The 25,351-nt window shown below is 42.2% G+C and overlaps 2 protein-coding genes across 2 annotated transcripts; one reads left to right on the top strand and one right to left on the bottom strand.

Moving 5' to 3' along the window:
* Window positions 1-590: 590 nt before the first annotated feature.
* gucy2f (guanylate cyclase 2F, retinal) lies at window positions 591-8,743 on the bottom strand (the record flags this gene model as incomplete). The annotated part of the gene is made up of 18 exons (XM_083913801.1): window positions 591-1,005; window positions 1,691-1,776; window positions 1,870-1,964; window positions 2,048-2,146; window positions 2,679-2,853; window positions 3,262-3,454; window positions 3,558-3,721; window positions 4,011-4,159; window positions 4,298-4,447; window positions 4,586-4,742; window positions 4,872-5,048; window positions 5,180-5,260; window positions 5,632-5,757; window positions 5,881-5,977; window positions 6,465-6,549; window positions 6,721-7,075; window positions 7,175-7,476; window positions 8,002-8,743. The coding sequence occupies 18 exons, from the start codon at window positions 8,741-8,743 to the stop codon at window positions 924-926; spliced, it is 3,315 nt and encodes a 1,104-aa protein (XP_083769927.1). The 3' UTR covers window positions 591-923.
* A 4,933-nt stretch (window positions 8,744-13,676) lies between these two features.
* On the top strand, window positions 13,677-23,755 carry tsku (tsukushi small leucine rich proteoglycan homolog). The gene is made up of 3 exons (XM_083913608.1): window positions 13,677-13,948; window positions 20,107-20,418; window positions 21,246-23,755. Exons 1-3 carry the CDS (start codon window positions 13,934-13,936, stop codon window positions 21,975-21,977), a joined length of 1,059 nt encoding a protein of 352 aa, XP_083769734.1. The 5' UTR covers window positions 13,677-13,933; the 3' UTR covers window positions 21,978-23,755.
* Window positions 23,756-25,351: the final 1,596 nt, after the last annotated feature.

Raw genomic sequence — 25,351 nt, forward strand, 5'->3', positions numbered from 1 at the left:
TTGTGTTGTTTTGTGTTGTTGAAATGCTGAAAGGATTGCCTCACAAATCATCTTCATGGTGAACAGTGGAATAAATGCATCACTTTGGAAACAGCAACGAGGACCCTGTAACTATATTGGCTACAACAGAAGAAAAAATAATGACTTTTGTTGCATTGTTATGGCTTTAATGCTGTCGCCCTTTAATTAGTGTAAATAAAAAGGTGACAGCTAGATTTCAATTTTTTTAGGAATGGACCAAATCTGGGAATAGAGTAGAAATAAAAGTGCCAAAGTTCTCTCTCTCTCTCTCTCTCTCTCTCTCTCTCTCTCTCTCTCTCTCTCTCTCTCTCTCTCTCTCTCTCTTGATAATTATATACAATAGCAGCCTTTGCCCCTGACCTCGGAGGGTTAATAATGTTTGTATTATATTCAGCCATAGCTAAGTAACATCCTCGACCCCACAACTCTATCATGAGCTTACACGGCAAACTAAAAACAGACATTATCAGCAGAAAATATAACATTTCATTCTGAAATAGGCGTTTGGGGCGTTCAATCTTTCGATGGGTGAACCTCTCGTTGTCCTGAAATAGGTGACCACTCAGTGGCCGGTGAGTGCAAAGAGGAGTGAATGAGTGCATCCTTCATGAGGAGCAGTTCACCTTCCCTGCACTGCTGGCAGCAGGTACGCAGGCAAGTACGTAGGCAGGTAATGCCGGCGACAGCTCTCATTACATTAGCACGGTGGTGTTGTGCTGCGCTGGCTGCAGGCAGATTAGCCAGTCGATGGACAATCCTCTTAAACAAGTCTGCATTAAGCCACAGTGAGAGGATGGATGGTGCTCTCTGTCCTCTGCCTGCCCCCATCCCCAGCTCGGTGTCTCTGTCTTTCTCTGGATGTGTCTTCCTCTCTTTCGCATCTTTCCTTCTCTTCCTCTTATTCAGATCTTTTTGTCCACCTGCCTGTTGGCCTTACGAAAAAGGGTCTTGATCTCCTCTGTCACCATCTCCTGCCAGTTGTCCCTATAGTAAATACAGAGGGTGGAGTTAAGACCAACATTTTACAGAGTTTGTAAGTAAAGCTCTGGGATTCAAAGACATGAAAAATAGAATGAAAAGCATGCCACAATGCAGACAAATAGCACAACAAATGCTGCCAAAAATACAGTAAAATCAGTGAAAATGAATTGTGTGAAAATGTGCCAGGCAGCCACAAAGAGGGCTTTCCCCAATCTGCTTAAGATGTAGAAGGTGATAAGATCAAGAGATTAATAAGACTAGATCACAGATTCAGGAGTGAATGAGAGAGGTCAGACTCAGAGGTTGTGTTTGCTCACATCGAACTGACAGCCACAGTAACATTTCCACAACACAACACCAGCTGGCATGCAGGTCTCTACCTCCTGTGTTTGGACTAAGAAGGTCAAGCCTTTTTCTCAGCTTTCTTTCTCCTGTACGCAGCTATATCCTCAGGGTTCAGCCCGTGATTGTCTTCCCTGAAGTAACATTCAGATAGTTGTGATTTGCATGGAAGTGGAGGCAGTTACATGTTGAAATACAACTGTCTGAAACTATGAGAACAGGTGATACATTTTGGGGTCCAACTCAAACAAAGGGAGACTTTTTAATCACTACATATTAAATTAGAATGATTTAGGATTCAGTCATACAAAACATGCAAGGACTAAGAGTAGTTTGAAGCACTTACCCTGGTTTGATCTCAGGCGGTTTTGGCAAAGGCTTTGTGAAGTCTGTTTTCCCTACAAGCCAGTATGTCTCTTCAATACCTTTACCCTGAAAAAACACAAAAGGCTTGGATTTATAGGAGGGCAACCCCAAATACAGAGGTTGCACACTACAGGTACAGAGGTTACACACTAATGTTACCTTCAACTCTGTCTTGCCTCTGACATCTATTTTATAACCCACATTAAGAGAACGAAGGATCTTCACAGTGCTCATGTTTACATGGATTCTATAAGCTGAGGGACAAAGAGAAGAGAAGAAAGCGTTAGACCAAAACGAACACGACAAAATGTGGCGGGTATGTGTGCGGGACACTCACGCAGCCCAGTGGATTCCATACGAGAGGCAGTGTTGACGGTGTCTCCAAAAAGGCAGTACCGAGGCATGGTCAGACCTACCACCCCAGCAACACAGGGCCCTGGAAATGCAGCCAAATAATGATGAATTTATCCAGACACATTAATCGATACTTTGTATATACTTCTATGTTGGCTGTAAATAAGACCAAAGTGAAGCCCAAGGCAAGATTTAGTCCAGTAAGACTCTGAATAGATTGAGGCTGAGAACATTATAAGTTCAATTTAACAATAAGGCTAAAACATCAGTGTATATTGGCTCCTGAAACCAAAACAGTACAATCTCAACATGTACAAGCCAAAAGTCACTTCTGAAGAGAATCACTGATTGAAAAATTGCACTGACCAACCATTGCAGACAGCTGGTGCAGCCTAATAAAACTGTCTTTACTTTGTTTGGCTGTTGATTTTGACCTGAGAGGTCACCATCATATTCACTGTATTATATATATATATATATATATATATATATATATATATAATTCTAATATCAATACTTGATACACATATATCAAATATTATGCCTTTCAACCTGCAAAGAGCTGTGCACATTAATGAAATAAACAGTGCGATGGAGACTTTGTAGCGTCTCACCTGAGTGGATTCCTATGCGTATCCTGACGGGCACGTCTGGCATGTGCCGCATACGGAAGGTTCCTACTGAGCTGAGGATGTTCAGAGACATGTTGGCAATCTCAGCAGCGTGCTTGTTGCCGTTTCTCTTTGGCAGACCTGATGCAACCATGTATGCATCACCAATGGTCTCCACCTAAATAATGTCGACATATTTGTTCAGATTATGGGCACATCAGTGTGTATCTGCGTGCATACTGTAGACACAGGCTGCTGAATAACATGTCATATGTCAGTATCATCTTAAAGGTCCCATAATATAAAGTGTGAGATTACCCTTTTTTATCATTATTATAAAGCAGGTCGAGGTGCTATATATACAAAAATGCTGAGCAATCGGAGCAGCCTGGTCTTTTTCGGGGTGGGGGCTTACAGAGACAGGTGCTAAAACGAAGCATTATAGACACAGGATGAATTCAGGTAAAAAACAACAACAACAATGTGTTTTTTTGAACACTGAACCATAAATAGAAGCATGAACCTGGAAATAATGATAGTATGGGACATTCAACATACTGATGACACTTTGAGAATATTCTCTGACCTTGTAGACATCGTGGTTACTGAGCACGGCGTCAAACAGAGAGTACAGGTCATTGAGAAGGTCAACCACCTCGATGGGATCACTGAGCGAGGAGATGGTCGTGAAACCTACAATGTCACTGAAGTAGATTGTGACCTGATCAAAGTACTCTGGCTCCACGGTGGCACCGGTCTTCAGGGCCTCCGCCACAGAACTGAAACATTAGAAGAACCAGATGGTCAGACATTTTAGTAGATAAATGTAACTAAATGTTGGGGTCATCTTATGTTTGTTTGTGCATGTGTGTACAAACTCACGGCGGTAGCATCTCTGACAGTAGTTTCTCTGTTCTGTGTTTTTCCACCTCTAGCTCCTCTGTTCTCTCTCTGATGAGGTCCTCCAGGTTGGAGCTGTACTGCTCCAGCATCCTCAGCATGGAGTCAATGATGTTAGTCTTCTTACCCTTGTTGATTATCTTGAACTACTCATGACAAAAACAAAACAGAAAGGCATTAACCAATATGTATAATAAATGCTTTAAAGGGATTTAATTAAGAGGAATAACAAGGTCGTGTCCAGAAAGTAGCCCTAGATCTGTGAAAACTCTTGCGAGACCTATCCTAACCTTTACCATTTGAGCTCATTGTTTAACTTTAAATATGTTACCTTGACCTTTGAGGCCAATGCCTAACCTTCACTCTCATCTCGTGAATGTTCTGCAAATCTTAGGTTACCATCTGGAAATGACCATGGGTGTCTCAAAAATATACCCTGTCAAAGATCTCATCAAATGTTGGTCTGCGGTCAGGTAGTTCACTCCAGCACTGCTTCATCAGCTGGATACACTCCAGAGGAGCCTGGTCTGGGGCCACAGTGGGGCGGCACATCGGAGGAGGCTTCTTCACCTTACGGATGATCTCTGGTGAGGAGACAGGGGAGATGGGGAAAATCAAGCTTCAAATGAAAATGTAGTAAATGTTGGTGATCTCAGTTGTCTCAAAAATCCCTCTCAGGTTTGTCTGCATCCCTTCATCTGCAACCCATGATGGATACGCACCCTCGGGCGGTAGACCCAGCATGCAGTACGGTGACCCTCTGACTACAACCTCTTGAAGGATGATAGAAAAGCTGTACACGTCTCCCTTGTAGGTGCCTTTGCGTGAGTTCACAAGATCCCTCAAAAACTCTGGAGCTGTCCAAAATAAATCTGAGTGATAAAGAGAGAGCTTTGGTTGTCAAGATGATACCTGTCACTACCAAGTGGAATTGATCAATAGCTTAAAATCACAGAATAAGTCAAAAACCTTCAACCTCATCTCTCACACCACACTGACACATAAGGTACCTTCAGGTGGAGGTTCTTCTATAGGAGCTTTCTGAGAATCCAGCAGCTCATTGAAGCCATAGTCAGTAATCTTGAGGACAAAACGCCCGTCTACCACACAGTTACGAGATTTTAGTCTGCCGTGGGGGAAGTCTCTGTGGTGAAGGTATTTCATACCCTGGAAGCACAATTATGTTCAACAGTGCGTTTAATCATGAAGGAAAAATTACCAAGCTAACAGGGGTATCAGTAACACCCAGTGAATTATCGAGTTAGTATTGTGCACATTCAGTACATCAGAGTTTACCTTGATGAGGTCGAGCAACAGCGAGGACTTGAACATCCAGTCTAATTTCACGTCCTCGTTCCTCAGCAGGTCCTGCAGGCTGCCGCGTGAGCAGTGCTCCGTCACCACCGCAAACATGGAGCAGTCCAAAAAGAAGCCAAGGAACGGATTAACGTTCTCGTTTCTCAGGTCTTTCATCTGTGAAAGCAGATAAATACGTTGATGGAATGATGGAGGAAAAGAAGGTATATTTAGATAGTCATAATACCATATTAATCTACAGGTAGTATTACTGGAACTCCCAGCACAGTTTCAAGACGTTACTTTACCTTTCTGAAAATCTTGGTGGTGCTCTGCTTTACTTCTTTGAACTGTCCCTCCTCAAATTTCTTCAGCCACACCCAGTCACCCTATAAGAGAAGCCGTGTCATGGGTTTCTTTTACATCCGATAACTGTTTTGCTGCTGCCTGTTTATCCATCCACCCACTATTTTGATGTGAGTATCCGGGAGATGCTGTTTTGATCTCAGTCTTACAGAAAACTTGGGCATGTTCATTAAATTTAAGCCATTTTTGAATTGGGGACAAGGGCTTTGGACCATGTAGACTCAACTGTCATTAGAAACTACAAAAACATACATTTAACTGAACTGATCAACTGTACACTTCCCTGAACAAAAGGTTCACTCTAACCAGACCCAGGCATATTCGTCACAAGGGCACCCTTCCCTCCCTCACAGAATGGAGCGACAGGTGCAACGGCTCTTTCAGTGTTACGTACCTCGTACACAGCTACATTGGTGGTCTCGTGTGTTGCAGTCTGCATGCTGTTCACAGAGTGTGAACGGTCTGCAGATTTCTCCTCCATGGCGCTCTTGGACTCGTTCAGATCTTCTAAAGTAATTTTCTGTGGGGCATCAAACCGATTTGATTGAAATGAGTTCCATATGGAAAGCTTTCATTTATTAAATGTGCACAAATCCTCTGAACTAACATTCAATGATAACTGAGAGACGATGATACTGCTTACCTTTTTGCTGAGCTGAGGATTGATAAAAGTGAGGTCCTCTAAGGTCAGGAGGATCCGATTGGGACCTTTGACCAGCTGGATTTGTTGGAGTCTCCTCCTGCCAATGAGATTGAGAAGAAGATAAGGAAATCCCTTCAACTAAGCTTGTCCTTATATGAGCACTACTTCTAGTCTCCTGTTAGCATGAGGTAGTCAGATAGGAAGATAATGGGTTAGGATTTTTTATATCAGAGAATCAAGTCTCTACTCTTGTTAAATACATTATGATTCCAACATTTTTTTAAAGTACTTGCTTAAAGTACTTTCAAAGTAAATTAAAGTATTGCTTTCTTTTGTTTAACTATGATTCTTTTTACTTCAGAGATGACATATGTGCTGACTCATGCTTACGTTCTCATTCTCAAGCATTTACAAAGAAGACGCTAGCTGTGCACATCATGCGAGTGTGTGAATGCATCTTCCCAAAAAAAAAAAATCCCTTAACTAATTGGTGGGAAACGACCAAGAGGGAAATCACAGAGGAGGGACACAAAATTGAATTTGTTTAATTGAGAAGATAATCTGTTTGTATTTTCAGCCTGTACCTGATATAAAGACTTATAACGAGCCCTCCTACAGCCAGAGTGAAGATGACAGCAAACACCACTATGATGTAGGTGACCTCCACACCTGAGGATGACAACAGGAAACTTGGTGTTGTGGGAAATGTATAGAGAACATGCCATAAAACTGTGAGGACTTGAGCAACCACATACATATATATATTTATATATATATATTTATCCATGAGCAATGATATTGACACACAAACATGACACATGCCAAAATGAAGCATCTCACCTCCCGTGCAGACGGCACTTTTGTCAAACCAGCAGCTGGAATCAGACGGCGGAGGAGATCCTCCTGGAAAATGGATGGACCTCCCAGCGAAACGAAGCACTCCGGATCTTAGGTCAACTAGATAGGTCTGGTACAGCTGGCTCCCCCTGTTATCAGTGTCCAGGATGACATAGTTAGTCCTAACGTCCCCACCATTGTCCACCTGGACCTTCTGGTTGAAACCGGTGAAGGTTGAGTTCTTTGTGAAGTATGCCAGATTTGAGCCTGACAGCCGCATGCCTGCTCTCCTGGCACTGTGGATGGACTTGGCCAGCAGGTAGATGCTGTTATAGATGGTCCCAAATAGTGGGTTAACCTGAAAAGAGGCACAAGAAAGGACACGATGTGTTAGTATAATATTTCATACTTTAAATTCAAATGTACATCTGAGTTTCAAGACATGCTTGGTTTCTACCTGCTCTGGCTGCACAGCTAGCGTAATTTCCTCACTCCTCTTGGCGGCAGCGAACGCCTCATTGAAGGACAAAGGCTCGGAGGCCACAGTGATAGTGAGCACAGCATCATAGGCTTCCCTCAGCCGGCTGTTGTTTTGCAGGGGGAAGTAGGAGACGTTGGTGTAGGGCATGCTGTAGAGGAGGGTGTCGTAGGGCACGAACACATACTTCCCCGAAGTCAGGCCCATTTTCTGTGCTTTGAGAAGAAAGGTAGCCTGCTGCTCCCCTCCAACCAGAATTGAGTGCATGCACATGATGATGACTGAAACAGACAAACAAAAAAACATCAGTGTGCAAACTGGCTATATATCTGAAACCAAACCACTGATTAAGAAATAGACATAAAAGAGATATTGATGTGCTCTGTAATTGAACATTTCTTCTTCTCTGCTCCTTCCTGACTTTCCATTCTCTAACAAAAAAGTAAAACAAACCAAACCAATTAAGTTGCAGCACCACTTCACCAGTGTGTGTCAAAATGGCTTCCTGGTCGGATGATGGAGTGATAAGCTTATTGCTTGGATGTGAGAAAATCCTGGTGGACAGCTGATGGTTTGATATTTTGGAGTTATGCAAGTCGTTCACCTGTGATGCAATACTTGCTCCCCGTGTTTTACATAATATATTCTACAAACCCACTACTTAATATCCAACAATACATTTATTATGATATTCTGCTTCATGCTCATCTCCTCTGGTGTCACTTTAATGAAGGCTACATATAATAATCTTACATTTTATTATTGTAATGTGGCTAGCTTCTGCATTAATGTCAGCACAGACTCACCTCTGATCTCTCCCGCATCCTGGATCTTCCTCAGCGTGCTTTCCACCTCAGTCTCATTCATACCAACAGATGTAACCAGGCCAACAGGGAGCCCCTTCTGCCTGAGAGCAGTAGCAACTCTCCCAGCAGTATCCCTCCAAATGTCCTCATTGGATGAGACTACCATAACACTGGCCCACCTGAAGTGTTTCAACACGGTGAACAACACCTCGGTGGGGAACGGCACTGTCCTGGCAAACGTCGGGTATCCTATGACCCGGTCCAGCTCATAGTTAACACAACCGTACGAGAAGATGGCTTTGTCCCAGTTTTTTGCCAGCAGAGAAGCTGCAACACAGTATCCCGGGTTGGTGGGGCCCACAAACGCATCCGCCAACTTCTCATAGTAAATAAACGCAGTGAGGGCTCTGGAGGTTTCGCACGGCTCCTGCAGGATGACAAAGTCCATTTTCATGCCCAGGTCCAGATCGAGGTCTCCGTTTATCCTGTTTACGGCGAGTCTGGCGGCCGCAGCGGGCAGGGCCCTGTAGTGAACAGGGTCGCAGTTCCAAGGCCCCAGGACCCCCACTTTGAATATTAAACATCGGACACAACAAGGGAAAGTCAACACTCCGAGGAGGACCCATAACAGGAAGTTATACAAGGGCAGTGTCGTTAAAGTTGGTCTGCTTTTAATTATTGGCATACACGGATGGGTGGACTCCCATAGCGCCCCTCTGAAATTTGGATGAATATGTTGCATTGTCCTTCCAGGGTGTCCAAGACAGTGAAGCTCTGTGTTCACCACTGAATTATCAATTACAGCAGAGACACCTACAAAACGGGCAAAGATAGGACTTTTGTTATTTTTTAATCTTTAGATAAATGGCTGTTATGAGTCATAAATATCTGGCAACTTACCGTTTATTTGGTGCCATCAGGACAGCTTCGGGGTCCGATGGGACAATTCTTTATCCACATAAACCGTCACCTAACCATCCCCAAAATATGTGCCTTGTCACTTCGAGGAGCCCACGGTGTCGCTCCGGTGAAGACACAGCCAAGTCATTGTGTTTGGATTATGGGCTGAAAGTGACAGAGAGCTCGGGCGCTGCGTCTGTCGTGTTTGGAGACAACTTCAGCACCCTGGAGAGCTACTTATGTCCCACAGTCAGCGCCTCTGAAGGCTCCTGTGCGTTTCCACAAACACCTCTGTTCACAGGAAGCATATTTGAAGAAGGACAAAAAAAAAAAATCACCTCTGGCCCCAGGGGTTCCTTTCTTCCACAATGTATCTTAAAAAAAAACACACACTATCACATTGAAAATGGAAACGCAAATCCGGTCCAAAAATGAGTAACCTTACATAAAAATATGACACTCGAAATTAGAAGAGTGTTTGATGTATTATCAATATAGGAGGCCAGTGTCAGCTACAGGCCCATTCAATCAAATCCCTCCAAAGTGACCGGGGCCAAAACGTAGGTGTTACCCTCTAATCCATTTTCAGTGAGGCACAATATAAGAGGATTGTCAACAGGCCTTAGTCTACGCTAAAAGCCTTGTTATCGTGCAGGCTGGAGAGGCAACAAGGCCTCAATTAGTTAACATACTCCTCTGGGAAAATAGACACAAGTTTGTTTTTTATTTGCAGTTAATATCATCAAATTACAAAATTGCCCAAAGGCGTCCAAAAGCATATGGAAATGTAGGCCTGTATTTGGTAAACAAGCATTTCCTGGTGTGCAGAACGGGGTCATTTTTCTTGCCATGGAGACACCTCAGCCATATTGCATGGAGACACCTGAACCGTGCTTTAATTGGTCTAATATGCCCACAGTACAGCAGGTCCCACAGATTAAATGAATTTGAGCCCTGGTGGAGTGGTAATTAAAGATAACGAAGGGCTCTCCCTGTGGGTCCCCTGAGTTCTGCTGCGTGTTTTGCCTGTGTCAGTCTTTTCAGCTCTTTCCCCCCACAAGGTGAAGCAGCCTTGCCTGAGAATCCAATGAGACCAAGAACAGCTGGTTGCCACAACATCAACATAGATGACGCTGTTAAAGGCAAAATGTGGGCTGGATGGATGACTTCACAGAATCATCATCATCATCACAGCATACCCTGCAGTAATAGTGATTATATTCCAATGATCATTATAGAGCAAACGGCCGGAAAAAGAAATAAAAATCAGTTGCTCATTACCGTAGGGAAACAATCATTTATAAGGCAAAGGCTTTTCTGTAATGAAGCAGATACTTAGCACATCATGCAAAGAGTTAAACCTTTTAACCTAAACCAGTAACACATTTATTATCTGTAAAATAAATAAGGGAAAGAAAGAAATGCAACAAAGACCCATTATGTTTGATTTTAGGTAGAAAGAGACCTATACTCCCCTTCATTCCCTTTCTGTGTGTGTGTGTGTTTGTGTATGTGTGCGTGTGTGTGTGTCTGCGTGTGTGTGTGTGTGTGTTTGTGTGTGTGTGTGTGTGTGAGGGAGGGAGAGAGAGTGACATGTCAAAAGAAATTCCCATCAAACTGATTCCCGACTTCTGACTATACTTCAGACAGAGGGCCGTTAAATACACATTATATTACATGATATTGTGGACATGGAGCTGGAAAAGTGATTCCACCTTTGTTGACCCATATCCCGCATAAGCTGATGAGCCTCTTAAATGTAACACCTTGACACCCGCTATCCTGCATCCAGGAATAGAGAACAGAAATGGCGACTCAGCGCTTCGTTCATCCAGTGTGCAGTGAATAAAATGCATCAGATGCTGCTCCTGGGACCGGCTCTGTGCTTTGTATTAGAATGAAACACAAGTCTTCACAAGCAAAAATAAAATGTAATAAAAATAAATAAATAATAACTATTTACCATCCAAAATGTCTCAGAGACTAGCCAAGACGTTTCTCTCTCTCATTATATTGTGGATCAAGAAGAATGGGAAATGCCGTGAGTAAAAAAAAAAAGAGAAATCAATGATTTAATGTCCTTGCACTGAGAAAATAGGTTACATGAGGAGGTGGGAAAAAAACAGGTAAGTGAAATGTAAATGGAGACACCAGGGGACAAAAGGGCTTTACATTAACACTTTGAAGTCACTCACTCTTTGCCTATTAATATAAAAATGAAGTCCCCCTAAAATGGGCCATCCTTGAATAGAATAGAATAGAATAGAATATAATTACTTTAATGATCCCAGACTGGGAAACTATTTTGTAACAGCAGTAGTGGGTCAGCAAATAAAAACTTTGTACATAACATAAATAGAATCAAATATATACATAGTGTGTATATACAGTGCACAGTGTGCTATAAACAATAATGATGCTTATGCTTCAATAAAGACTGAGATTATTGCAATTATGATGAGGAGGATGTGTCACCTAAAATAAAAACAATAGGATGAAATGATTACATTTAATAAATTAAGTGATTATTTTTAGGGGGAATATATTTAAATCAAGGCAATTTTCAACAAAAAAAACTCTCAGATAGGCTCTTAATGGCACTAGTTCACTTGGTTTTGTGCAGGATCCGTAGAAATCCCAAGTCTGTCTTGCATGATTTACATTGCGGTCTCTGAGGAGCTAACCAAATACAATAACACGCTTGGTGGTCACAACAACTACTGCGCAAGTCATGATCTAATACTGAACGTTGTGATGCTATAAACTAGTGTAATATATCCCTTTCATTGAAGCTTGGAGTTGGTGTCTCTGAATAGCTTCTTGGGCCTTCACTGTTTGAGGATGTATTTATCTCTGGCGCCATCTAGTGGAATAACATACATTGTACTTTACTGTGGGGTAAAGGGAGTGGATCGCTGTAGAACAACTTCTGCTTTAGATTAAATAGGGATAATGTGCATAACACTCATCCTTAACAAGGGGACACAAATCAGTTAAGGTGAGCAGAGATGTTCTGTGTAATAGGCACTTAAGCAGGAAGCAGGAAGCATCCATTATATGGTCATTACATTAAAAATTCACTCACTCCAATACTGTACATCCACTATTAACACACTTAAGTTATAATTATTCATTCAGGATATGCTGTACGCTTCTGTTTAACCTTTGGTGCAGGATTGACCGTAATGCAAAACAAGTAAGAGAATAAAGAATAACAATAGTTGAGCTAAGTTCTGGGAGAATTGTAATGCAAGTGATGAGGCAATGTGTCGTAATGTACTATGATGATACCAGTCTTCTACTCTGGGCATGTTTGCCTTAGGGTATTCATCATCCTATATCGTGTTTGTCTTTCACAGGTTCTGAGGGCATATTTTGTTCCTTTTTCAGACTGACACTGTGGTCTGCATTCTGTCTGCCTCTGCCCCTATCTTATCTTTACAGCCTTGAAGAATCCCAGACACTACAACATGCAGGGAGTTTGTGTGTGTGTGTGTGTGTGTGTGTGTGTGTGTGTGTGTGTGTGCGTGTGTGTGTGTGTGTGTGTGGTTAGGGGTTGTCCCTCTTCCCAGTACTACATGACATGCATGTTTAAGTTGAGAGCACACAATCATCATGCTCTTTTTCTCTTTTCTACAGTTTTTTCAACAGAAACTATGCATGTACCCTTGAGAGTGAAATCGTGAGCGGAAGTATATGCCGTACTACACTGGGTGTGTGCTGTGATTGTGTCATGCTCTCGTGAGAGAAACAATGCCTGAGGATGCAGAAGAGCGGAGGCCCCTCGGTGTTGTGTGAGCAGCAACAGATGTTCACCATAATTCATTACACTTGACCTCTGTGTCTCTGTGTCTCTGGCCCTTCAGGACAACTGACAATAGCTCATGTAACAGGATAAGATCTGACAGACTTGCTAAGGCCTGTGACAATAAATACACAAGTTCTCCTCTTATGTTGTGTTTGGTGAAATGAGTCTACTCTCTACATTAGTGTTTGGAAATGACTTCTGAATTTCAACTTATTTGTTCCTCGTAACACTATTGTAAAACTATGTGAAATGTATCACCAGATGATTTTCGGTTAGCCTGCATAACCCTTGCAGGATGTAGCTGCCTTTGCAAATGTTTTGAAAGACTTGTTTTTTGTAGACAAGCAGGTCAGATAAGCTGCGTGGGCAGCAGCAGGAAAAGTCTCGGTTTCCGTTCCCATTCTCTTTTTTTTTATCAGTTTCATCAAAATGAGAACTTCAGGCCAAATGAAACAAACCGCCGCCTTGTTGCGCAACTATGTATTTAAGCTTTTTCTTCTCATGTGGGTTTGTTTGCGGCGTCTCCAGCAGAGTGCGCACCGACAAGCAGCGCCAAAAACTACCCGGGCAGTAGTCAAAAAAGCCGGAAATGACACGTGCGGGCCTTCAAAAATAAAAGCATTGGGGATTCTGCGCTCAGACGCATGAGACAATATCTGTTCGTGGCATATTCTTAAAGTTTCTGTGAGTGTTTAGAAATAAAAACGAAAAAACAGTGAGAAAATACAAGTTGTGATGTAAAGGCTATGTGAAGCCAAGTGATTCATTCCACAGTGTGCACGACGTCAAAAGCACCACAGCAACTGTAGCCATGGGAACACAATAAAACACCCGACCGACCAGAAGTACAACATTTCTAAATTCCGCGCAAGCATTTGTTAAATCAAAAGAGTAAACCACAAGTTGCAACCATTTTGTTTTGGAAAGTATCGAAGCGACGGATGCGCTCTTATTTTGGACCCTGGCTTGACGGTGGTAAAAAAAAAAAAAAACCGAGTCCATTGCCAGGCAGGACTTTGTGGGATGGGAGCAGACGAGTGTGTGTCCCAGTGTTTCCAGCTCGTGACAGTTTATTGCGGCGGAGCAGACACGCAGAGGGATCCGCGGAGCTCATGTGGACCGGCGGACAGACTTAAGCAGCGGGACACGGGAGGAGCGCCGCGGGGGTCTGGAAAATGGGAGCGGTGAAGTGAAGAACGCACGGCCGAAAATCTGACTGTCTGGATGAAAGGCACCAAAGTAAGTTCCTTTACTGGAAAAAAGTAATGGAAGTAGGGTCGCTTTTATAATCTTCTACTCCGCTTTTTTGTTTGTTTGTTTGTCTCAAAGTGTTAACTCGTCCTCTTTCAGCAGCGGTGTAAGTTTCGGACCCAGATACGCGGCGGACCAGCGCACTGCTGCTGTGGTCAGATCAGATTTCACGTTTGCCTTCTGTGTTTAAGGAAACCGCCCCTGGTGTGTGTCCAGTGACCAGGCTCTCGTGTGTGTGTGTGTGTGTGTGTGTGTGTGTGTGTGTGTGTGTGTGTGTGTGTGTGTGTGTGTGTGTGTGTGTGTGTGTGTGTGTGTGTGTGTGTGTGTGTGTGTGTGTGTGTGTGTGTGTGTGTGTGTGTGTGCGGGTCGTTACAGCAAATTAATCCGAAACTTTGTGCGAACTTGTGATTGATGCGCGCAATGGTGACATGTGGGGCTGTGATTGACAGCTAAAAAGGGGCGGAGCTGGCGTGGACGGTGTTATTAAAGGTACTTGGACATTAAGCCACACACGTGATCGACCTGTTTTGGGGTGTTTTATCGGTAAAGGCTGCTGCAGAGGAGTCCTCAGCTCTCCCGCAGTGGTTTGCCACGTACGGCTGCAAGAAATTTGATCTGCGGAGGTGCCCGTGCAGTGAGTGTATACCCGCCTCCTGTGATGACTTCCCAGGGCATTGGTTCGCTGTGGTAATGCAGAGATATTCGCTGGTCACACAGGTCAGCCTTGTGTAAAGGGGAAAACTGCTGGAAAGAGACTGAAAAACATGCAAATGGTTCAGAAAGACGAGTTCGTTAGGGGTTTGGATGTGCTGGTTGTGTAGATGCAGTGGTGGAAGAAGTATTTTACTGAAGTAAAAGTAGCAATACTACAATGTAAAAAAAGGGAGTCTTATTAATCCGAAATATTTCAAAGATTGAACGTAATGTTCTTCAGTTTCAAAAGTAAAAATGCTTATTTTGCAGCAGCAGATAGCCCTGTTTGTTTTACATCATTTTATGTTACATTATTGGATTAATATTACAGGTTGATTAGTATATAAACAGCATTTTCATTGGGTAGTTTAATCTATTTATTATTTTAAGAAAAATGTAAAATCTAAATCCACAAAAAAACCCCACAAATAATATAATAGTAGCCTAGTAGTGGAGTAAAAAGAACAATATTCCTCTCTGAAATGTAGTTGATTAGGAGCATAAAGTAGCACAAAATGGGTATAATCAGGAAAAGTACCGATACCAAGTAGCCATTTTCTCCATCTCTGGCAATTTAGACAAATATCAATACAAATGTCAGCGTTTTGTTTTGTCAAATGATAGGAACACATTAAGAATCCATAGTTTTCAGTACCACATATTTTAAAAATGATACAATATTATCAAAAGAATCAAAGCTTTAAAAACGTATACTATTTTGTGGGCCAGGGTCTTTTTTCTTTTTGCCACAGTTTCAAAAGAGCTATAGGTTTTTAATGCTAGTAGTGTTGAAGTTCAAAATTCTGATATTGTGATAGAACATATACAACAATATGTCGACAGAATTGATATTGGCATAGGAAAATATCAGAGAGGACCAAAAAGTCATTAGCCTATCTTAAACACACAACATAACAAAATGTAAGCTCATGAACCTTTTTGTCAAAGATCAGCCTGCAGTGAATTTAATCTACACTAAATCATACTGTCTCTGACTAAAGTGGCCATTATATTCAGCCCATGCCGTAGTCTATATCCCTCCAGTGAATCTTTCGTTACTTTTCTTCTGCAATGCTGTCTCTTCTAGCTATGCTTAAATGTACTTTGATCAGTCTCCTTGCTTGTGGATGTATTTATTTACGGTAACTGTAGGCGTCCCAGTGCTGCCTAATTGTTTTAAAACACTTAAGTAGCGCCAATTTAATTTAAACTCACTGCCTCCTCCTCAGTGTCACGCATTCATTTGGCTTAAAAGGATTAGTATGGCATCCATCTTCTAATTACACAGTTTTCAGCCCTCAACTTGAAGATTCAATTGGAAAGAGTGGTCTCAACGGTATGAAGAATACATCACAACACTGGAGGAACTTGAGGGCCAAATTATGTCTGACATAGATGCAAATAAATGTGTTAAAGTGGAAAAACTAAGGAGATATTCACTCTGTCTTCTGCTTTAAGTGTGGAATTCCCTTTTCTTTAGATAAGTATATTGCTCGCGGGCAATACAAGTGTTGCTTTTATGTTGGCTTTTGATACATTAAATGATTGTGTTTACACTGGTAACACCCTGTGGTTATTGGATTATCACAGTGAGAGAGTCTGGCAAAAGTCAGCATGTAGTTGTGAGGTGATAAGTTATAGTTGAATCATGAAAAGCTATCACTGCTGTATACATGAGCTGTGGGAAGGCAAAATAAACAATTAAATAGAACTAATGGCTGATCCTCAGAGGACAGCGGGGTCCCAGGAGAAAAGAGGTGTGAAAAGACCTCAGAAAGTGAGAAGGTGATGGGGCGTGATTTCACAGGCTTTTGCCAATTGTCCACTCAGGGGGTTCGCAGCTATAACTGCTGTTGCCTTCGGGTAATTGCAGTAGTTAGAATGAGTCTGATTTGAAGGCAGCGCCGGCAGCAATTTGCTGTTAGCTGAGATTTATTGGTGAGAGGTCGAGAAGAACACCTGGTGCAGAAGCAACAGATGGAGCAAAAAATGCCGGAAAGGAAGGAGGGAGGGACGGACGGACGGACGAATGTGCCTACAAAGTCACACAGAAGTGACGAGCTGCTGAAGAACAGTGTGGTAGATCACATAACCACTTGGTTTTGCTGGCAGTTTCCCATGTTTAGTCTGTCTATGGCTGCTCTGTGGTTTCCCATCATGGCTGGTCTCTATGAGGCCTGTAGTTCAGTTGAGGTGATACAAAACTTGTAATTGCAGACCAGAGAAGGACCCTATTATCATTTTTATATGACAGCTAATGATGTCATACGTACACGCAGAATAAGAGTTTAACAGTTGCCATAGAAACTGTGAGTGCAAAATTAATTTCCAAACACTATGAATGACACATCATGCTGCAATATCTTTTAAATATAGAGCATGCATTCATCAAGTTTTCCCCTCTGTCTTCTACGTGTGGTTCGTTCCATTGGCTGACTATTAAGCTTCTGAAGAGCTCAACCAGAAAAACTCTTGTTAAATTTTATCCAGTGTGAGTGAAACATTTGTGTACTCAGTTTGATTTGACAGCCATACAACTCATCTGTTCCTGTTTGGTCAAAATCTGCAGCTGGAAGGATTCCGGCCCCTAAAATACTACATGTACGTATATGTAATGGAGTGAACTCCAACAAAGTTTACAAAAAACGCCTATAATATTAGTATTAAAGGTCCCATATTATGTTATATTAAATCATCTTTGGGGTTCATGCTTGTATTTATTGTTTCTACTAGTTTTCTACATGTCTACATGCTTTAATGTTCAAAAAACATATTGTTCTCATACTGTCCATGTGAAATGTATTCACCCTCTGACTGACACACTTTTTAGCGCCTGTCTCTTTAAGGCCCCTCTCGGAGAAGCAAAGTCTACTCTGATTGGTCAGTGTTTCAGGGTCTGCTGCATCTGCACGTCCATGCAGCAAAGTATTATTTCTATGTTGAAGCCAGTCCAAGCCTCGTTGTTTTTACAATACTGCAATACTGCAATGCTACGTTCCCTTGTGGATCGACCTTTTCAAAGATGTAAACATAAACATTCTAGATTTGTCTGATTCTGGTTGCAGTGAATGTGAATAACATCAGCTGACAGGAAGTTAACAAGAACCAAGGCTGTTGCCTAGCAATGGAATGCCATTTTAGGGCTCACACTGTCGTTCTGTCCCGGGCCAAAACCGGTTTTTCAGCTAAAGCCTAGTAAGTTTAAGCAGTGTGAGTGCACCCGTTCGGCGCATAACAGCCGACAGCGGGCCGCCCACGCCCCGCTTGAAAGAGGTGGGCTTTAGCGGAGCCGTTTGCACATATATGAGCACGAGCGTGCGCACGTGCACGAGCACGAGCACGAGCCCTACGGCAGTAGCGTTATGTCCGCCTGTTCGGACATAGAAAATAGAAGGACGGACCATGCGCGGACATTTAACAACAACAACAATGGCGGTGAAAGGTTCACGTTGATGTGATGCGGAGGTGGAGTGTTTACTGCAGATTTGGTCGGATGAAAATATTCAAAAACAGTCGACAAGACGCACAAAAACTCCGAGGTCTGTGGAAAGATTTGTAAACAAAGCCACACACACGCGATCAATGCGTGTGACGTGTTACGGCGTGATGGCGTATGGACAGCAAAAAGCATTGGCCAGGCCCAGGCAGTGTGAGTACAAACGGGCCTAGGGCGCGGTGGGGAGAGAGGGAGGGGGGACATGTACCCTAAAGCCCGGGTCGCGGTGCGGAAGGACAGTGTGAGTGCGTTTATATCTTTGAAAAGGTCCATATGTAGTTGTGACATCACAACCATACAGTCGTCCGGACGGCTCATTTAAAGGCACAGTTTTCAAATATGGGCTACTTTAACAGTATTTATATAGCACCTTAACCTGCGCTATAATTACAAAATGACATGGAACCACATTTTTTTTTACAATATGGGACCTTTAAAGTTATGTAGATAATAATAATAATAATAATAATATATGGCAGTAGGCAGAAAACCCTGTGTGCTTATGTTATCACAAATGCATGTGACTGAGTGAGTGAATGACTGAAATAATTCAGTTGATTACATCATGACCTCATTCACTGTCAGCATTACAACTGACCAGTAGTAGTTAGGGACATCAGGGGTCAAGACAAAAGAAACACTGCACAGACCGCTCTAAGTAGACTTTGAGCCATGGTAATCAGCCTGCATACGTTGACCCATAGGTACTATGCGGTAACATCAGCCTCTTACATAAGCCAAGATAAGTAACCGTAACCCCTGTTAGATATATCTGATAACAGTCCCTCAGTGTGTTTTTTCTGAAAAAAAGTCAGAATTTAAAACAAATGTCAGTTCAAGGATCAGAGAGCGTTGCTTTTTCTTGCAAGAACATACCAGCATGTGTTATTTTTTAGAAAGGCTGGATTTGCTCATGAAAAATACATAGCCTCCCTTTCCTTCGGGTTTTGAGCCTTTTGGGTGCATTTTGAACAAAAGTGCTCGCAGTAGTTTTGATGGTTGAGGAGCACATGCCGTAAAACTCTGCTTGTTATCTCGAACACAGACTTTGCTGTGTCATGCCCCCACCACTTGTACATGACTGTTCATTTCTACCTGTTGCACAACTCTTAACCTCTGTCCAATTTACATACTTAACCGTATTTCAAGAATGTGTACACAGTTCTTGAGTTGAACTGGTGGAGCTCTGCTCTCATTTATACATAGAGGGACAACAGCTACGGCTTCACGTGAAAAAAGGTATGATAGGTTCTTCTCTGGTTTGAAATAATCGTATTTGTGGATTTTCCAGTATTCATTCACTTATGTGGTTGTATGTACATGCTGTATTTTACTCACTTCTTTATGCATTTTTGATGAATTGTATTTTTCAAATTATTGATCCATATTCTTTGAATGGACACACTGTTTAATGTATGAATTCATTTTTTCCATTTTCCTGTCTGCTGTTATTTCAGATGAAGTGCTATTATAGTATTAGGTAATGGTATGGTAGTGAACAGAATGAAGTTGTTTCTGATTTCTTTTGTTCGGTTGTTTTTTGTCTAAATGCCCTGAGACTCAGTGTGCTCGGGGAAGTGGGCACATTTCATTTTTCCTAATTTTAAGATAGGATGCAGAGGCCTTGATTTAGAAACATCAACCACACATACTCATTCTAGTGAGTAAACTAAGAAAGTGCAAATTAACTGCTCGATCAAAGACATTAGGTCACATCCGTTGGGAAGCCAAGAGGGAGTGAAATTGGGGCTATTGAAGTTGCATGAATAAAAGCTTAAAGTCTTTTCACGAAGCTTAACAAATGCCTTGAAGATGGCACATGAGGAACGGCTCCTTTAATTTAAAAAATGGCAAACAGTGTTCCGTGAAGGAATTTGCACAAGATGTACTTATTTAAACGGTGGCAGGCTTAACTGGTTTCAAATGCAAATTATTAAAAAAAAGGTTCTTTCTCCAGAACATTATGGCACTCCTCCTGTGGCTTGGCATGTCACTGCTGGCTTCTGTCCAGTCCAGCGCTGTCAAGAACTGCCACCATGGTTGCCGCTGTGAGGTGGAAAGCTTTGGCCTGTTCGACAGCTTCAGCCTGACCAGGGTCGACTGCCGAGGGTTGGGACCCGGCACCACCATGCCAATCCCCATCCCACTGGACACTTCCCACCTAGACCTGTCTTCCAACACCATGGGGCCGCTCAGTGACACGATGTTAGCTGGTCCAGGCTACACCACCCTTATTAGCTTGGACATAAGCAGCAACCTCATAACAAAGGTCAGTGGTTAAAAGGGAGCTCAACATGTTGGTTATATAATCTTAAAATGAAAAAGTTTTCACCCATGGGGGGGTTTTGGTTCTATAGTGTTACATATTTGGACACGAGTTGTTGCTAATGTTAGCCATTGTTGTGTAACTTTAGATCAATATTTTGTAGGCTCACATAGCCAGACCTTTCCCACAGTGCTGTGTTAGAACTGGAGAAAAGTCTGGGCGGTAAAAAGTTAACATTCTTGCTTGTATGTCTTTAAACCAACCAACTATTGGAGCCCCGGCTGCAGCGGCCGTACCCTTACAAAAAAACATAGTATCTTAACGGTCTACATCTGGTGAGTCGGGCTAGAAATGAGTAATTGTTAATAAGTTTCTTTATTGTTTTTTGTGGTGAGAGTGAATCTCGATACTCTTGTTGACGGCATTTATAGCTGGAGCAAGCAGCTGTTCTTAGGGGGGAAAAAACGCTTCAAAATGGAATAAAGGCAGCTCCATAGTGGATGACTTCGTAGCAAGGCATTTTCAGCTGTTGGTGCAGACCAAAACAGGGCTGAAAAAACCCAGTTAATATTAGATTGGTTGACTCCAACTGAAAGATAATGTTGCTCTAACTGCTGGATTTGTAAATGATGAATGCTTTTGAAGTTGGCTGGTCACCCTAAATCACATTTGTGAGGGATTTTTTGAATAAAGATACTCAAAACTGAGATCAAATCTCACTGTACATTTTCATTTCAATGTATCGACTCTGAACACATTAACTTGCCAATGCTTAACTCTTAAACTGTTTTCTTATTCTCTTTATCTCTCCCTTGCCTTCACATTTTCAGATATCTCCCAATGCTTTGTCCAAGCTGCGTTATCTGGAGACTCTGGATCTGAGCCACAACAGCCTGGAGAGCCTCCCCCCGAGCTGCTTCTCCGGCCTCCCTCTGGCTGAAGTTGACCTCAGCCACAACAGCTTCCAAGAGTTCGACATGAGCGTGTTCGCCACTAAAGTTAATGGGGAACCTGTCTGTGTGGATCTGTCTCATAACAAGCTCATGTCAGTCTCCACGACTCTGCTTGGAAGAGTCCAAAGCTTAAATCTGTCAGCAAACCGGCTGTCGAGCGTACCGAAGCTGGCTGGACTTCCTCTGAGGTACCTCAATCTGGATGGTAACCCCATCACACAGATCAAGACAGGAGCTTTTGCTCAGCTGAAAGATCTGGTTTATCTATCTATCAACGGCCTCCATGAGCTTCTAGAAATCGAACCGTACAGCTTCAAGGGCCTCCAGAGCCTCCAAGTTCTGGATCTCTCAAACAACCCCGAGCTAAAGACTCTGAGCCCTGCAGTTTTCAGCGGACTAGACTCACTGCAAGAGCTGAACATGTCTGGCTCTGGTGTGACGTCCTTGCCAAATAACATGCTGACCCACCTGCCCAGTATTAAAAGTATTACACTGGGACGAAGCATCCACTGTTGGAGGACCCAGAAACAGGGACAGTTCCATCGGCAGCTGGGTCAGGTGCAACACAACGAGGTGCTGAACTGTAACGTGGAGGGCATCGTGTTGTGAAACAGTGCATGCGGAAATGGACCGGTGTACCCCATCAGAAGTGCTTGTTGGATGGTCAAATGGCTTAACACTTAGCTTAACCTAGATACAACACATTTGATTTCCAACACGTCTTACAGCCAAGTTCTGAGTATACCCGCGGCCCTGATGCCAGAGCTGTGCCTTATCCGCTTTGATATGCAAAACACCTTTTGTATTACTTTCACCTAATTACCTCTGTTCCAAGGGGAGCCTTTGGAATATGTGTCTTAAAGATTTAAAGTAGCCTTCATGAACTCTTGACAGAAGTATCATAAATGCTGTACCTTGTACAAGGCAAAATGTACAGCACGCTACATAGCACAGATCTTTCACCTTACCATGTAGCCTAAACTGGTAGAGAACTTTCATGAATCCAAAACTTTAAATAATGTTCGTACGCTATGTACTACATTTAAAGTGGGACCATACTAAGAGCTGTTTGCACTTATTCCAGTTGTGATGGTTTTTTATATATACATAATGCACTTACACATGGCCTATATGTCATCCAGTGTAATATGAAAGTTCCGTGCATTGCTCATCATATCCACACTGAAGGATATTTTACAACTGTTGACCACTAAGATTTTTTTTATGTGACTTTGAATGTTAAATGCTTTATTGCAATTATTAAAGGGATAGTTAGATACTTTGGGAAATGCACTTCTTCATTTCCTAGCCAAGAGTTAGATGAGAAAATAGCTTAGCGTAGCACAAAGACTGGACACAGGGAAACGGCTAGCCAGGTTCCGTCTGAAGAACCCCGAAAGCTCACTAATTAACTTGTATCTGGTTTGTTGAATCCGCACAAAAAATAAAATGTAAAAACAGCAGTTGTACGAGGTGGGGAGTATTTCTTGGCCATGCAGTCACTTCCTGGAGTCATTGTTAACCGCACATAACCACAACTTGTTTTTACACAGATACAATACAGATATGACCTGTTTTATTAAGAACTTTTAGACAGAACCAGGTTGGCTGTTTACTCCTGTTTCCAGTCTTAATGCTAAACTAAGCTACTGGCTGTAGCTTTATACTTGTGGTATCAGTTTTTCTTATCCATCTAACTCACCGCAAGAAAGCTAATGTGCGTATTATATAATCCCAAAAATGCTGATCTGTACAATCCAAGAACCAGAATCTGGACGGGACACTCACAGTAACTTCTGTAATTATTGAGGGCAAAAGATATATTTTTCGATACACCGACAAAATTACCATTTAATTACTTGAATTCTTTACTATAACCACCAGACAAAACCTGACATCTTGTCCATTATGTTTGGACAATTTACCTTGCTATTCTTCATTATGACATTAACTTTGATATCCAGCCTTTACAAATGAGGTCCCTGAAGCATTTAACACGGTGTTCTCTGATCTGTTTGTTTTTGATATTATGCAACAAGAGTAAACGTGCCCTGACCACAATGACCGGGAGTTTATTTTGACCTGCTGTCAAATCAATCTTCAGTTGAACAAGGCGTTCAAGTTTGACAACCTTCACATAATTGGTAATAAAATTGATGCCAGTCTTTGTTGATGGTTAAACACCGGGCTGCACCGCGCTATCGTGTGTAACTTAACCTTGGCATTCCTGTGGTATTTCTGTGGCTCTCAAAGGGCTGTTAAGCCTCAAGACTGCATGTTAGGGTTTTTGAATGTCAGCGATCTGTGAAGGTTTGGGGCCTTTACTCTTTTGGTTTTAAGATTTTTAAGAAATAAACCTGTTCAGTTGGTTAATTGAAAGTCCGGTCTTGGTGTAGAAGTAAATATTTGTATGTTTGTAACTATATTGTATATGACTTTATATATATATATATATATATATATATATATATATATATATATATATATATATATGAATCATATGTGTAATAAATTGACTCTTCTCACACTTGTGTTTGAATGGATGCTGTTCGTCCTGTTAACAATTCTAAGGTGTGTCAGCAAAGGAAATAAAAAACGCAAACAGTATAAGGCAAAGATTATGTCAGCATCAACACTGTATTTAAACTAATGAAAGAGATCCTGTTTGTGAAAGCAGCGTGTGATTTGTCTCTATGCATGGGACTGACTCATAGCAGGGTGTGTCGCTCTATGGGACAAGAGGAAAGCTTGGATCTCAGTGGTTTACCCTAACAGCACTTTCTTCACTTTTTACAGCTCATACATGTTTGGTAACTTTTTTGCTTTTATTTTCGTGAAAGTGTGAGAATACGCAGACAAAAATTTGTAACCAAAGTGGGCAGACATGCCAGGGTTTGGCAGAATACTATGCTACACTGGGCTGGTAACTTGCCAAGGAGGTGACTGGGAAGGAGTAGAGAAAGGAGAAAGAGGGAGAGAGAGACAGGTTTCAGTCACGGCAGCTTACAGATCTCCTGTGTGTGTCTGGCAATGAGTGTTTTGTCCTGCGAGACAGAGAAGACATTATGCTACCCTTTCTGTGACGCGTCTTTTAAACTCCAAGACAACCAGAACCAAGGGGTTTTCACAGATTGCACCACAGTTGTACTGTACATGTTTCATCCTTAACACTGAGCCAAAATCTCTCCAGTTGTCTTGTACTTGAGCCTATTCATGCTGGTGTGTGAGTGAACGCAACTTGATTCTCTCCAAAGCGGTAGGAGGCTGCCTGAGAGCCCTCAGCGGATTGACCCCATTGCAGAAAACACTTCCAGATGTGTGTGCTTTTTTGTCCATCTCCTTAGGTGTTCGCATGTTAAAGAACCAGCCATTTGTCTTGGCTTCATTCAGTAGCGTCGAGATAAACAGTCACTACAACACTGTGAAAATGCAAAGACATTTGGGGTATGCAACAGCATAACAAATCAGGTTACAGATGAAAGGTGGGAGATTTTTTTCTCTCTTTGATCCCACGATTGCAACTCTTCATGTCTAAACATGAAGGCCAGACGATTTATGAAATGTCAGAGGACAGGAGCTTAATCAGGAGACTACAGTGATCTGAAGATCAGGTCACCTGTCTATTTACTTTTCAGTTTGCTCCCAACAATGTCCCTCCATCTACACTGGGACATTCACAGATGAGTTGGAAAGCAGCACAAATGTGTTGACATGCAAGCTAGGGATGGATCAATACAGGCTGTCCTGCATTGTTCACAGTAATACACAGTAATTTGTGTGTGTTCCATGTACTTATTTTGTGCAAATCCAACACATTATCAGCAGGGGACATAGTATAAAACTAATCTCTGTTTAGGGAGGCAGGTAAGGATGGTGGGTGGGTTCCAAAACATAGGACCTTCAATGGGGGGGACAGGAGTTCTTATCCTGGAAGTAATAAGCCATACCCCAACCATCATAACCGAGTCAATTTGATGCCTAAC

Source organism: Echiichthys vipera (genome assembly GCF_963691815.1).
Source record: "Echiichthys vipera genome assembly, chromosome: 5".
NCBI lineage: Eukaryota > Metazoa > Chordata > Actinopteri > Perciformes > Trachinidae > Echiichthys > Echiichthys vipera.